This window comes from Epinephelus lanceolatus, chromosome 22, assembly GCF_041903045.1.
Source record: "Epinephelus lanceolatus isolate andai-2023 chromosome 22, ASM4190304v1, whole genome shotgun sequence".
In the NCBI taxonomy this organism is placed as follows: Eukaryota; Metazoa; Chordata; class Actinopteri; order Perciformes; family Serranidae; genus Epinephelus; species Epinephelus lanceolatus.
In genome coordinates, this window is record NC_135755.1 from 13,836,812 (window position 1) to 13,852,220 (window position 15,409).

At 39.4% G+C, this 15,409-nt stretch overlaps 2 protein-coding genes across 2 annotated transcripts; one reads left to right on the plus strand and one right to left on the minus strand.

The window, feature by feature from the left end:
* Positions 1 to 1,150: 1,150 nt before the first annotated feature.
* Positions 1,151 to 5,717, minus strand: LOC117245692 (ubiquitin carboxyl-terminal hydrolase 50-like). Its single transcript, XM_078164702.1, has 8 exons — positions 5,692 to 5,717; positions 3,311 to 3,330; positions 3,147 to 3,217; positions 2,939 to 3,064; positions 1,744 to 1,839; positions 1,506 to 1,637; positions 1,289 to 1,417; positions 1,151 to 1,192 (listed from the first exon to the last, which is right to left on the minus strand). The coding sequence occupies exons 1-8, from the start codon at positions 5,715 to 5,717 to the stop codon at positions 1,151 to 1,153; spliced, it is 642 nt and encodes a 213-aa protein (XP_078020828.1).
* A 4,199-nt stretch (positions 5,718 to 9,916) lies between these two features.
* On the plus strand, positions 9,917 to 13,981 carry LOC117246277 (E3 ubiquitin-protein ligase DDB_G0292642-like). The gene is made up of 5 exons (XM_033610125.2): positions 9,917 to 10,036; positions 11,376 to 11,517; positions 11,612 to 11,712; positions 12,806 to 12,979; positions 13,232 to 13,981. Exons 2-5 carry the CDS (start codon positions 11,427 to 11,429, stop codon positions 13,685 to 13,687), a joined length of 822 nt encoding a protein of 273 aa, XP_033466016.2. The 5' UTR covers positions 9,917 to 10,036; positions 11,376 to 11,426; the 3' UTR covers positions 13,688 to 13,981.
* Positions 13,982 to 15,409: the final 1,428 nt, after the last annotated feature.

Consider the following 15,409-nt stretch of genomic DNA (forward strand, 5'->3'; position numbering starts at 1 on the left):
AGAATCAAAATCACCAAATATCAGTGGGCAGTTCACTCAGATAATTCATGGACATAATACTGTGGACGTAAAAACAGACAGCTTTCTTGAATTGTTTAGGTGCCAACTTTAAAGGTACAGTGTGCAGCATTTTCAGTTGTTTATTGGCAAAAATCAACGTCATCATTGGTGTATTATTACCTCCACCAATAATCTGACTTATTCTCGTAATAGGAGAATGTCCGATTTGTTTGTATATTGTGCTGGTAAGTCTTCTTGGGGGTTCCATAATTTTTCGCCATCTTGAAAATACATCCGCCAGCAAGGGACATGTAGCCCCGCCTTCGGCGTTTTCGTTGAGAGCCAGGCCAGCGCTGCGTGACTGAGGAGCCGACGGAGGCGCTTTGCTACAACCCCGGCAAATTTGAAACAAAGTCCCACTCTTTGAGCATAATGCAGGATCATGCATATGTAGCATCACGGGAGACGGAATCCTCGTCGCCAAGAAAGCGCAAAAGGGAACCAAAAAGGCAACGTGAACGGCAAATTTAAAAAACGTGGGTCAACATAGGGGTAGCTTTTCCCAGGTGGAGAGATCTGCTGAAGGAGAAAGGTTTTAAAAGTGACGCTGTGATTGGCCTGCTGGCCTGCCTGTCATTTTTTCCCAACAGGCAGGCCAGCAGGCCAATGCAATCACAGGCCAGCGCTGTTGTCAGCAGCGTAGTGATGCGAGGAGAGGGATGAGGTGTGTGAGGTTGAGCCACTTGTCAGTTGTCAAAAAACAAGACGTGATTGGTTTGTTTCGATTTACACCCACCCCAACAGTCCTATGTTGTAAACACAGCCAGCATGGTGAGGAGGGGGTTTGTCAACACGAGTCGCATGAAGAATCGGATGACATGATTTCATCAATGTTATCATAGCTTTTTGGTACACAGCGGCTACCGTAGTTGCAATACACGTTTGAAAAAGTGAGGAGCTAGAGTGCGCTATCTGTTTGCCCTGTGAGGCAAATTGTGATTTGTGATATTGGGCTTTATAAATAAAATTGAATTGATTGAATTGAATTGAATTGAATTGAATTGATTGAAATTGATAAATTATATTTATTTCTATTGTTTTCTCTTCTCAAACTCAATCAAGAAAAAATCACTACAGTAAGGACTACAACTTACTTTTTAAAGTTATCCACCTGGAATGGCTGGTAATCACACTATTGATGAAACAAAAAACCAAACATAAAATGATGAATCAATTTTTGCACTGTATATACTGTCATCGACACTGGGGTTTAAGTAATCAGTCTTACCAATGTGACCCTCGAATCACTGAAGTTATACCATTGATCATTATCTTGAGATTTGATCGTTGCTGTGTAATGCCCACTTCTAAGATCTCCAGAATGGTCCACAACTGCATACAGTTCATACGTCTGATTCTGATCACCAGTGGAAAACATTAAAAACATTATTATCAGGAATGAAAGAAGAAACATGTCGTGGTAGCAGAATATACTGTATTCATACCCCAGGTATCTGTAGTGTGTAGGGCACAGCCACAGTGCAGTTGATTTTTACATATGCCATGTATTGGTAGTCAAACTCAAACCTCTTCAGCAGCAGCATCAAAACCTCTGGATGATCCTTTATTGCACATTTCTAAAAGAAAGTTCCATCTTGTTAAAATGCACACAGTGAACTCTTATGGACACTCTTAATGTGAGTTAATGTGCACAAATCAGAGACACGTTTTCTCATTACTCACAATCTTAGCATCAGATTTGTCATCACACTCGTCACAGTACATCTGGTTTTCTCCGCTGAGATCCAAATCTCGGAAAAACTCCTCAATACCATTCACCTGATAAAATGCAGTTGTGTCATTTGTGACTGAAATGGACTCTGTGACAGATGCCCTGCAACCCAATCACTGGAATAAATGTTGGCATTGTACATACTATCTGCAAACCACGAATATGTTACATTTGTGCATTTCATATGTGTCAAAAATTTACATTTCAATTTTCAATTTCACATTGTGGCAATACTATGACTGACATGTGTTTAGGTTACGGCACACAAACCACTTGGTTACAAAAACATAATGTTTTAGCTCAAAATATCTGGTTTGCATTTATATGCTACGAACACAGCTGGACATGTTCCAAACTCTTATCTCAAAAGGCACCATTTGGTTGCTAAAAATGCGGCTCAACATGATCCGAACTCTCGTTAAAAAACACCCACTTTTGTGGCTACAAACACGGCTGGAAATGTATAGAACTCTCATTAAAAAATACCCGCTATGTTGCTACTAACATGGCTAAAAATGTACTCAACTCTCAGTAAAAAATACTTGCTTTTGTCGCTACAAACACAGCTGGAAATGTCCCAAACTCTATGTAAAAAATATCCACTTTTTATTGCTACAATCATGGCTGGACATGTCCCACACTCATTAAAAAATACCCACTTCTGTCACTACAAACAGGGCTTAAAAAATGTCTCGACCTCTCATTAAAAGATACCTGCTATTGTCGCTACAAACACAGATGGACATGTCCTGAACTCTCATTAAAAAATACCCACTTTTGTCACTACAAACATGGATGAACATGTTCCCAGCTCTTGCTAAAATTGCCCCTTTTTGTGTCTACAAACACAGTTGGACATGTCCCGAACTCACCTGGGTTTCAACATCTGCCATCCCCTCCTCCCGCTGATGAGAAACTCAGCTCATACAGATGCAATCTGAACTAAGTCATAACAATGGCACCCACAAATGTAACATATTAATCATGGTTTGCAGAACCGTACAATGCCTAATTCATTAATTCATTCATTAATGTCTTCTCAATGAGTTTCTGATATATCACAAATTCATGTTAATGGTGTTTCACTAGATATCTCCTGGCAACAAAAATAAATGTGTCACAGTTTGCAGGACCTGAGATTCTTACCACGCTGTAGTCCTCACTGTAGGACTCCACCAATTCAAGAGGAAGATGCCAAAACGCTCCATCAGATTTCGTCTCACTGAGACATGTAGAACATTCAGTCGTGCGCGTCAACTGTCCACGAAAGATCTGAAAGCACACAAGAACACAGACTGGTAAACATGTATTTTTCATTTAATGCACAGAATCCCTTTGATGATGTCTTCTCTACCTTTGATGCCTCAGGACTGGTCAGACCTAAAATCTTCTCAAAGCACTCGGCAGCGTCTTGCTGTTCATACACTGAAGAGGGGAGAGCAGAAATCAATGTGCATGTCTCGTGCACGCACAGCCTTTCAAATGCTTTGTTGTTCTTTGTGTCAACACATACTGTACCTCTCTTGATGCCCAGGGGCCTGTATCACGAAGCAGGATTTTGTCTTAGCGAGGTAACTTCACGGTTCAGTTCTTATCGGGGTAGATCACCATGGTAACTTACTCTGAATGACTATCCTGCTCCGGAGCAGGGTAAGTTCAGGGTTGAATCTGATCCTATAAAAAGCACCACCCACTGGCCAATCAGCTGTTCGGAAAAAAATGACTCCACTGACAGAAATGCAGCCCAGTCATGACGGGAAGTTTAATTCATTTCATTGAATTTGATTTTAAAGTTTATTTTGAACATTAAAAAAGAAAAGAAAGCAACAATAGACAGTGAAAAGATTGTTCAAAAAGGAGTGGAAAGAAGTCGAACTTTCATCCCACCCCTTCATAAGAAAGAAACTGATCATTTGCGGACACTTAATAGCACCATTAATTAGTGCCAACATTTTGTTTTGTTGGAGGAAATGATCCCTGTTAAAGATAATTGGCCTAATTGACAGCTTTGCTGCTGGAAATGTGGAAAGTAGCCTATCATGTCTACACTTCATGGTGTTTGAGGGATTTTCCTTTTTGTTTTTTAAAGAGGGACACTAGCTATATTTTTGCGCAGCTGTTAATTTCTAACACAGCTCAATATCAGGATGATTTTATTCAGACTATCAATTTGGCGTTGATATGATTTAATTGTGGCGTCAGCTTTAAGCTTTATTGTAGCATATATAACGTTACGACAAAGAAGACCAGTTTATCAGACACAATGATGTTGTAATGATGCAATTCATCTGCGCAGCATTGATTTCATGGGATTCAAGGGTGTGATCGGTGTCAGATGTACAGGTACAGGTACAGGTAGCCTACTGTTTTTTTTCCTTCTCTATTATGTGATTTCATTGATGTTTTGACAGGGGAATTTCTTTGATAAGCTTTTAGTGGCTTCTAACCTCTCTGGCACTTTTCTTTTTTTAATCTTGTAAATGTTATACTGTCTGTTTTTAACATTATGTACAAATAAACTAATCTAAACTAAAACTAAACATTATTCATCCCGTTATGCGTTGCCACGCATGTTTCCTCCTCCTGCAGCTGCCACGGTGTTGGCCTTTTCTGCAATGTTCCTTCTCTCCTCCTCATATTTTAGTAGAATTAATCTCTGATCCTCACGAGAAATACTTTTTTCCCACACATACGGCGCTCTGTGAGGACGCTCAGTGACGCTCAGTGACGCTGCGCTTCTCTCGTGATTGTGATTGGTCCACTGCGTGCGCGTTCACGGCTCTTGATAAAGCAACCCTGGGTTGAGTTACCGAGTTGATATCCAGCGTCATGATACCGATTATCCTGATTGCCATTGTTAGGGTTAGGCAACCCAGGGGCCTGTTGTTTGAAAGTAGAATTAACCAATCCAGGATAAGTGGAAAAGCGAGGCTGGACAAAGTCTCATAAATCCATCCTGGCTTAATTGGTTGTTCGAACGGCAAGCTAGGCTGAGGAGGAGCGGCTATGTCAAGCCAGGTGTAACTTATTCAGGTAAGTGCGCGTCCACGGCTTTCTTAAATAGACCACATGGGTCGTTTACATGCACACTAATAAACCGATCATTATCTGATTTCTGGAGTTACCTGATTATTCAAGAGGTCATGTAAACAGCAGACAGCAAACAGGCTTTATCAGATAAAAACCATTATCTGATTATGAGAAATCAGATAAACACATCTAGCTTTTTCCCCAATAGTCAGATTATTCGGTGCATGTATATCCTTTAATCTGGTTTCTTTCGGGTTTTGCTATTTTATACTCCCACTCCACTACATTTTAGAAGGAAATATTGTACTTTTTACTCCACTATGTTAATCTGACAGCTTTTGTTTCCTTTCAGATAAAGATTTTACATAAAATAATTTATTTTTATATTCTCAGTGTTTAAATTGTCACTTTTATTTTATAACACTTGTATATTGCACTTTGCAGTACTTTTACTACGAATCTACCCAAAGTATGTAAAATTGGCTCCACATTGATAAACTACACATTAGAATGCTCTCACATGTATTTGTTAATGATAAAAACAAACAGTACTGTGAGAATATAAGCTGTCAGCATGATGAGTGCTTTATTTTGCAAATATATGACTTGCGTACTTTTCAAGGTTTTTCAAGGATATGAGTACCTACTGTAACAGGAAGTTTGAGTTTTATGTCATGTACTTGAGGAGAAATCCAACTGAAGGACTGAATCATGTAAACCAGGTTTTTCTGATTATCACATTATTGAAGTGCATGTAAATGCGTCAAATCGGATTATTACCATTACCTGATTATTCCCAGTTATCTGATTATTGTGCGCATGTAAACGTGCTCACTGATGCACCAATGGAGAGGACACGTGCGGCTTACTTCCCGCCCAGTGAGCAGCGTGTCATCATGGAGACCTATGAGGTTAAACACATAATAACTAAAAAGGGAAACAGCAGCAATTATTAAGCAGAGAGAAAATGCGTGGCAGACAACTGCGGACCGACTGAATGCGTAAGTAATCTAAAAATATACACTTGCTGCGCAAATGAATCTGTCATAATGACAATTAAAGTTCCCTTCACAAATTAACAGCTGTACACACTACATAATGTATAAGGAGTCAGTGATGTGGTGCTCATAGAAAATATATTTGTAGCATGACACAGATGCTGAACAGCCTGACAGCCTGCCTGGAAATATAGTGAGTATTGCCAATTGCTGTGCTAATAGATATATGTTTTACAGAATTCACAAACTGTCAGACAGCTATATGCAAGTCATCTACAGAAGGAGATAGGGCTGGCAGAGGTGAAGCTCCAGTGTGAAAAGAGAAAGCTGCAGGACATGGAGCTTGACAGACAAATAAGAAAAAAAACTTAAGGAAACTGGACTTGGAAATTAAGAAACTACAGAAAGAATTAAGTGATTTTAATGTACACTGTAAGCATGACTGTGATGCAATGTATTAATCAATATTATTTCTCTCTTTCTCTCCACAGCTCAAAGCAGACAGTGACTGATTACAGTATTTTTCATTTAAATAAAATGAGGTCAAAGAATATTGTGGTTTCATGTTTTCATTCATTGAAGTACACTAGAGTTATTGATCCAGTTAACTGGGAATATAATTTGGGAAGGTCATACAGTTATGAAACCTAATAACCGCTAATTGTGTGCTATGCCAAATACACCTCCTTGTTTTGACTCTGATGAAGACGCAGTTGGCGTCAAAACGTTAGTCATTAATAAATTCATCACAAGTGATCTGAGTGCTCCAGTGCTTTTCTTGTGGATTCCTCCACGGAGTTATTTTGACACCTCCTTGTATGTGTATTCCAACAATTAATCATTTTATTGGTAAGAATATCTGCTTGTCAAAGGATCCTTGGGCAAGATGCTGAACCCCAGATTACTCCCAATACTGTATGCACCCTGTGTGGTAGACTGACAGCATTAGTGTGTGTCTTAGAATAGGTGAGTGAGCAGCTGCACACTGCTTAGCGCTTTTATCTTAAGCGCTTTATAGCTACTATGTAAAAATTAAAAATTAAAATAAAATCCTGCTATAAGCTATGGGGTGCCGTTTGTAAAGTGTCTCACGCTGAAAATAACATCAACATTTTGCCACATTTAGCTTCAAACAATGTTTAAAAAAGTATTGTGAATTTTTTAACGTCACCTTTTACCACATTTACAGCAATATTTGTTAACTTAGAAATATATTAAATAGTTAAATCTAAATATTAAATGTGGCACCTAAATGTTAAATGTTACATCTAAATGCTAAATCTAAATCTAAATCTAAATGTTAAATCTAAATATTAAATATAAATATAAATATAAATGTTAAATCTAAATCTAAATGTTAAATCTAAATGCTAAATATAAATATAAATCTAAATGCTAAATATAAATCTAAATATAAATGTTAAATCTAAATATTAAATATAAATATAAATCTAAAAGTTAAATCTAAATGCTAAATATAAATCTAAATGTTAAATGTTAAATCTAAATGTTCTGGGTGAAACTAAATATTTAGCTAATATGCAAATTCACACTGCCGGTCACCAGAAGTACCAAAATAAAAGCTCGAGATGGTCAGGCTGTGTTTATAGAATCAAATAACGAAATAAAACCAACTTATCGGGGGAAATGAACACTTGAACATACATGAGCGTGATAATAACTACCTAAAATAACAAGAAACGTGTTTGGAGAAATTTTATTTGACGTGTACTTTGAGTTGTTAGTGTCCCTTCGGAGGGATTAACAACCTAAGCTAAGCTAACAACCGTTAGCTCTTAGCCCCATTAACAGTGTCTGTAATGACTCATTAACTCTTAAATGGTCCGTGAAAAAAATATTTTTTCCAGCAGATATCTTAGTTACAACATGATTGAGCTAGCAAAGCAGTTTGGTGTTGCGATGTGTGGTATTTATTCAGTTTTGGGAAATCACAATGTCTAGAAAGCATCAGCGGCTGCAGCAGCAGCAAAGCTAACATCAGGACGTCATCTGTTAAAAGCCTCCCGTTGTCGGATACGACATGAAACTACTCCAGTTAGCTCAATCATGTTGTAACTAAGACATCCGCTGGAAAAAAATATTTTTTTTCACGGACCGTTTAGAGTTAATGAGTCATTACAGACACCGCTAACAGGGCTAACAGCTAACGGTTAGCCCCGCTAATCTACGATAACCATGTTATTAATTTCAGAACGTGATAGTAATGTTTGTTCAATCATTGTGTTTATAGACTTCACAAACACCAGATTAGTCTAAACGGTGATATAGTGACGTGAAAAATGTGAGATATGCATATATATATGTAGCTAAACTCTTTAAACTTTCTACCCGGAAGTATTTGTAAACAACAAGGTGATTCCCTCCGAAGGGACACTAACAACTCAAAGTACACATCAAATAAAATTTCTCCAAACACGTTTCTTGTTATTTTAGGTAGTTACTAACACGCTTATGTATGTTCAAGTGTCCATTTCCCCCGATAAGTTGGTTTTAATTCGTTATTTGATTCTATAAACACAGTCTGACCATCTCGAGCTTTTATTTTGGTACTTCTGGTGACCGGCAGTGTGAATTTGCATATTAGCTAAATATTTAGTTTCACCCAGAACATTTAGATTTAACATTTAACATTTAGATTTATATTTAGCATTTAGATTTAACATTTAGATTTAGATTTAGATTTAACATTTATATTTATATTTAGCATTTAGATTTAACATTTAGATTTATATTTATATTTAGCATTTAGATTTAACATTTAGATTTAGATTTAATATTTAGATTTAACATTTAGATTTAGATTTAGATTTAATATTTAGATTTAGATTTAGCATTTAGATTTAATATTTAGATTTAACATTTAACATTTAGGTGCCACATTTAATATTTAGATTTAACTATTTAATATATTTCTAAGTTAACAAATATTGCTGTAAATGTGGTAAAAGGTGACGTTAAAAAATTCACAATACTTTTTTAAACATTGTTTGAAGCTAAATGTGGCAAAATGTTGATGTTATTTTCAGCGTGAGACACTTTACAAACGGCACCCCATACACATGCACATGCCAACTCCTCTAATAATCCCGCAGAACAGAGGCGTGCAGTGCAGCCGCTGCGCGCTCCTCTGCGCTCTTTGCGCACGGCATGTTCACGCGGCATCAAAATGCATGTCAGATTTGCTTACATTAATTTTCAAAGCCGCGGTGTGGGAGATGCAAACAATATTTCCAAATGAGTATTGGTTTATGGAGACACGTGGAAGTGGGAAAGCAGTCCGGCGTCTGTCTCTGCTCGGCACGGGCAGCTGCTGACCCGCAATCAGCCACAGAGGTGGAGGGAGACGGTGTGGTTTTACGCCAGGCGTGCTTTGCTGTTTGATGTGCAAGACAACCGCGTGGTTAGGTTTAGAGGAACAAACATTACGGGTTGGCTTTACATTCATATAAGCGAACAACAGCCTCCCAGGTGAGTGAAGGTCAGGGGGAAGCTTGCCTAGGGCGCTAAATGTTCTGGTCTGGCACTGACTGTTGGCTTACATGTGGACATGAAACAGTAATGGATATAGGTTGAAGTTTTAAATCGTTTAAGTGAAAACAAAAACAAGCTCCATCATCGGCTGCACAGCATTTAATGTATAATTATGGCTTACCTTTGTTCGTGGGAATCTTCTCTGATATCTTGTCTTTAAGCTGCAGCACCGTGATGCTCTTCATCTGCTCCTCCGTGTTGCACAGGTCAATGGTCACCTTCTCCCCTCTGAATCCATGCACCACGACCTGGTAGATTTTTCCCATTTCTGCGCTGTTTTGGCGTTTAGAAGTTGCTGCACAGCTGTCGGCTCTGCCGCTGAGAAGTGTAATGACACTTTAGGGTGTTGTTTCAACTGAATAGATAGGCCTACTTTCACTTTCGCCCCAAAGTTGATATCACCATTATCATTATTTACAGTATTCATTCTATGTCATTGCTTTAAGTGTTGTTGTGCAGGTGCGCAAGTGTTGTGCACATGATTTCTGAACCTATCATTTCCTTTAGGGGAGAAAGGAGTTGGTTGTCCCACGGGTTGGTTGTCACAGTGCTTATTACAGCCACACTAGAGGGCGCTGTGACATGATGTTGATATCAAACTTTAGGCCTGACATCCTGCTCATTTTGCACCAGCCATTTTGTGGATCACACACAAAACATTGAGGTGAGGAGACATTTCATCATTTTTAAGGGTCAGAGTAATTTTTCATGTTGGTGTCGTTTTTGTATTAACAGCTTGTAGGTTATTAGTCATTTAAAAATCAAACACTTATCAAAAAGTCAAAAGTAATAGCTTTCTTTTGAAGCTAGCAAGCTAAAGCCATGTGGTAGCTAGCTTAACATGTTTGTCAAGAGGTCTGTTGGGGATGGTTGTCTCACTGCTCTGGGGGTTGGTTGTCACATGTGTTGTTGTCCAAGTTAGGCAACTTATTCATAATGATTTGTTTAAACATAGTGGCTTTAATAAAGAGACTTTTTAGCACTGCAAATTCTTTCATTTTACTTCTCATCACAGAAGATAATTCAAATAACTCATCACCTGCTTCAATCTCGTTGTTTAAACATAAGGGGCATTGATGACAACTATTATAGAGGTGGTATTCATTTCAAAAGTTATTTGGTGTTTCTAGCTTAAAAAACGAAAAAGTTACACATCTTCTTTTAAGATCCTAATTTATCACTGAAACCCTATTGAACTTCTATAGGGACAACCGACCCCGTGATGGGGTTGGTTGTCACATTGTGTCAGAGTGTCTTTGACGGTTAATTGCTTCTTGTTGCAATAAGTTCTAAAAATGAAAAGGACATCCATTTCAAGCCAAGACCTTAAGCTTTCATTTAATGTAGAAATTACTGTTGAAAGATTTTTTGTGACGATGAGCAAGTCATACATGAGTAAAAAGTGTGACAACAACAGTCAGTCCTCCATAAATTCAAAAAGCCTCACCACTTCCACATTTTGGTCACTGTGGAGTTTGTCCACTATAGTCTGCATCATGATGTCCGAGCAGCATTTCCACACAGAACCCTAAAACTGCAAGCGGTGCTGAGATGATTACTAGAAATCACCTGACACTCCAGCAGTGTTTGTCATCAGACCAAAGAATCTTGTGAAACAGGTGGTTGGCATATAAGAAACTGCTGTGAAACAGTGTATTAATCTTATTCAAACTAATATGGAACACTTGATTTTTTTGGGAGTTTATGTTCAAATTCAAAACAATGCAGTAACAAAAACAATTTCTACAAATAAAGACATGAATCAAAGCTGCCCTTGAGTATGCTGGAATTAAATAAATCCTAAATAAATTCTATTCTTTGTCAATAAAACTGAATGTGAATATTAGTCTGGGAGTCCTTTTCTGCAGAACTACATGAACGTGACTTCTTCTAAAAGCCAGAGAGGAGGAAACGTGAAAGTAATAAAGCAAAAACAAATCTTGGTGGAGTCAGTGAAGGTGGCGCAGCAGCCAGCCTCTGAGTTTCTCATTTCCTGAGTGCAGAGAGGAAGAGAAGTTTGTCGACGGAGGACAGAGGAGCTGATCCGAAGCACGATGAGTACACAGGGTCAAGAGGAGAAAAGATACGACCCCAAAGACACGACTCTGAAGTTTGTCAACAGACCGGATGATCTGGATCCACTGTGTAAGCACAAACGTACAGTATGTAAGAGAGTAATATGTGAGACTTAAATTCTGTGATGGTGAGTTCAATGTCTGCTCTTCTTGTTGCATCTCAGCGTCAGAGGAGGGAGACAAATATCTCCGAGCAGAGATGTCCTGTGGTCACGCCGTCACTCCAGAGTCTCTCACTGGGTGGTGTCGCAGCCTGCTGGATCAGGTACTTTCCACCATGTTTACTGACAGCATGTGAGCCTCCATGTTAGATAAGTTAATTTCCAACCTGTATCCCAAGAATTACTTTCCAGCTGTTTCCGACACTGCATTTCACCACCAGTAAACATTGAGCCCTTCTTTTTATTGTCTTATTTATGTTTTATTTTGTCACATATTTCCTTCAGATTAACACTTTTCCTAGCTGCTTTATTTTCACGTTAAAGTTTATTTAGGTTGTTTCATTTTTGCCAATTAAGAGGTGGAAATGGGATATTTCCACAGTGTTATGTTCTGAGGCTTACAGTCCAGGCTGGATCCAAACCTAAATTTGTTACTTATTGTTAACGTAAATCAATTTATTATTATGAATAACACCTTTCTTAGGTTAACACAATCCAATCACCAGATTAAATGTTGGCATTGTATGTTTCTGCAAACCCCCAATGGATGGACATATCCCGAACTCTCATTAAGAAACACCCACTTTTGTCACTACAAACACGGCTGGAAATGTCCAGACATCTCGTTGAAATAACCTGCTTTTGTCGGTACAAAAAGGGTTGAAAATGTCCTGAACTCTCACTAAAAACACCTGCTTTTGTCACTACAAAAACTCACTTAGATACACCAGCTTTTATTGGTCTCAAACAGTGGTCAGCTACTGTTTGGTACTTGGCAGGCATCTCGTCATGGCGTCATATCATTCACCATCCCCTCGTCCTCCTGTTGCTAAAAGAGCCTAGCTGGACACGTCCCAAACTCTGTTTAAAAAACACCTGCTTTTGTCACTACAAATATGGGTGGACACGTCCTGAGCTCTTATTAAACAACATCTGTTTTTGTCACTAGAAATTCAGCTGAACACGTCCTGAACTCATGTTAAGAAACACCCGATTTTGCTGCTAGAAACTAAGAAACTACGTCATATGTAGGAAATGTACAGATGTTACATGTCTCTGGTTTGCAGAAACATACAATGCCAACATTTTATTCTGGCGACTGGCCAGAGTTTTCATACAAATGATGCTCAGCTCCCCAGATAGTTTTCACCACATATTCAACTGGCAATATAACACAACCTCTCCTTTTAATTTCAGGGCCAGAACAAATTTAAGTGCCCTGCTTTAAAGGACGGCACCCTGCAGAAGTGTGATAAAGAGTGGTCTTATCAAGAAGTGCGCAGGCTGGCAGTGCTGACAGCTGAAGAGAGGCAGTACTTTGAAGAGAAAATGGCGCTTCGGGCTGCCACAGAATACTGTGATTTTAAAGAAGTGAGTGCCCTGGTGTTCAAAAAACATTCAGCAGAGATAGTTTCTCTTTGCAACATCCAGCAATAAGCAGATAACACAAATAACTTACAGGAGTTGAAGGAAGAATTTAGGGGAAACGCTTATTCGCTGTCTTGCACAGTTAGATGAGAAGATTGTAACAATCTTCTCATCTAACTCAACAAGAACGCCAATAAGCGTACATTCTTACATGCCAAACCTTTGCCTAAAAGTTTCTCGCTCCCTTTCCAACAGTGTCCTGGGTGCAAAACCTATATGAAGAGAAAAAACCCGAGTAACCTCAGCGTGCGTTGCACAGTCTGCACAGAAGACAACAAGAAAGCTTACGAGTTCTGCTGGCAGTGTCTGAAGCTGTGGAAAGGTGCGGCTCCACGCTCTGACCGCTGCGACAACGACGGCTGCATCAACCTCGACCTCGAGGCCCTCAAGAACTGTGGCACCACCAACCTCCCTAAGGTGAAAGGGGTCGACGCCTGTCCCTCACTCAGGGCCTGTCCCACCTGTGGCTTGAAGGTGGCGCATGACACAACGGGCTGTAAGAACATCATCTGTCCTCGCTGTCAGATTGAGTTCTGCTTTGTGTGCCTGAAGCTCACTCCTGAGTGCCTGAAGACGAGCTCTTACTTCATCGCCTGCAGTGATGGTGTGGCTCCCATACAAACCTCCATACCTGTTTGGCACAGAAACTAAGAGAGAATTTGCACACATTACGTTCTTGTGATGTAGCTTGCTGCCTTCCTCTGTCACGCTATGCTGTACGTTTCTTGTTGGATTTCATCGTTTGATTACAATATTCTCTTTGCAACTGAAGCCAAAAGTGTAGCCGTATAGACGTATAGACGTAGTAAAAATATGTGCTGCATTTTCTCGTATACTGCACTGTTTCTGATGTTGCCTCTGAAAGTTGCTGTCTTAGAATTGATCTCTCAATAACAGTTCATCATTGTCAACTGCATCACGTAATAAAGTTTCCCTTTACACGAACGCAGAATGGTTTGATGTCTAACATGCATGTGAATACATCTCTTACATGTTGTACAGGGTTAGACAACAGCAAAACTAATAACATTCACCCACATGCAATGTAAATTTCAAAATATCAAAAACATATTTAATATACAGTCATGAACCATAGCTGTATATTGGACAGTTTTTGCCCATGTGGGCATGAAAGTGTAATACCTGTATTGATCTAAAGACGGGCTTAGGCGTCATCTAGAGGTTAATCTCAAATATAACACTGAACAATGATGCTGATGACAAGTTGTACCTCTGGAGAAGTGCTGATCAATTTCCTTTGTCTTGTGCTGCGTTCAGATGCCTTTCACAAGTCATTACAAGGCTGCTCTTAAGACAGCCACCTTGTCCCTGTCATTCAGAAACTTCATTATCATTGTTCGCGCGGGAGCGCCAGGCTCTCATCTCTGGCCAACACGGTGAGATCTCTCCAGTGTAAACCCACCAGGTGCTCTGAGCCGCAGTGCCTTCGGTATCCACTTTTCGAGAAATGAGCAGGCGTAGTCCCCCTCCGCCTTCTCTGGTAGATAAACCAGCCTCAGGTTTGAGTGTCTGGACCGTGCTTCAAGGTCTATAATTTGTCTTGGAGCTCCTTTTTCTTATCCTCGAGTGACCGAACTTTAGCATGGAGGCTAACGACATCATATTCAGTGTTGGAAATAAAGACGTCCATGTTTGCATCGGCTCTGTACACTCTCTCAAATCTGTTTGAGAAATCTGTTTTCAAGTCTTTGATAGCATTGAGAATCAAACAGTTCTCCGCTGCTTGAAGCAGCCTCGTCCGGCATGTCGTTAGCTTTAGTGCTAGCTTCGCAGCTAATCTCAGCTGAGCTGTAGTCTGATATCCTTGTTTGCTGACTTTTTGCACGATGTCTGCTATTTTTTCCCGGTGCAGACGAAAAAAGAGTGTTGTAGAGATGATGTAGCAGCTTTACAGCCGCAACAAATAAGGGCTATAACAGGATTTACTTAAGTGTAGCGGAGAGGAGAGAAATACGTCCGTCTAGTGCGCCGCCTTTACAGTATTTAGAAAATTATTTAAAATAAGCCAGGGAGAAATGTCCAAAAAATGTTACAAAATCAACGAACACCACTGACCACTCGGTGAGTTTCATGGCTTTGAAAACGAACGTTTAGGGTGGTTTTAGGACAGGTTCACACATGGCCATAGACAGCAGTGTTAAGCCAGGCAGCGGAAAGCCAAATTCTCAGAAAAGGAGCAATCGTCAAAATGTTGGTTTTTAACCACTCCATTTCATCATAAACAACCCAGAAATGGGGCTCAAACTGCAAAATCCTGGACTTCTCCTTTAAACTAACCACTATGACACCTGTGCTGCTGAAAAGTGCAGCTCTGGTTTGCTATTCAAATGAGTGTCAGTAGGAAATGGATAT

Bases quoted from the DNA above. Each gene is read 5' to 3' on its own strand.
- LOC117245692 (XM_078164702.1), bottom strand. From the start codon at position 5,717: ATGACACGCTGCTCACTGGGCGGGAA. The intron at 3,065-3,146 runs GTAGAGAAGACA...GTGTGCTTTCAG, and splicing joins CCAGTCCTGAGGCATCAAAG to ATCTTTCGTGGACAGTTGAC. The intron at 1,638-1,743 runs GTGAGTAATGAG...ACTTTCTTTTAG, and splicing joins ACAAATCTGATGCTAAGATT to AAATGTGCAATAAAGGATCA.
- LOC117246277 (XM_033610125.2), top strand. From the start codon at position 11,427: ATGAGTACACAGGGTCAAGAGGAGAAAAGATACGACCCCAAAGACACG. The intron at 11,518-11,611 runs GTAAGCACAAAC...GTTGCATCTCAG, and splicing joins GGATGATCTGGATCCACTGT to CGTCAGAGGAGGGAGACAAA. The intron at 11,713-12,805 runs GTACTTTCCACC...TTTTAATTTCAG, and splicing joins GTCGCAGCCTGCTGGATCAG to GGCCAGAACAAATTTAAGTG.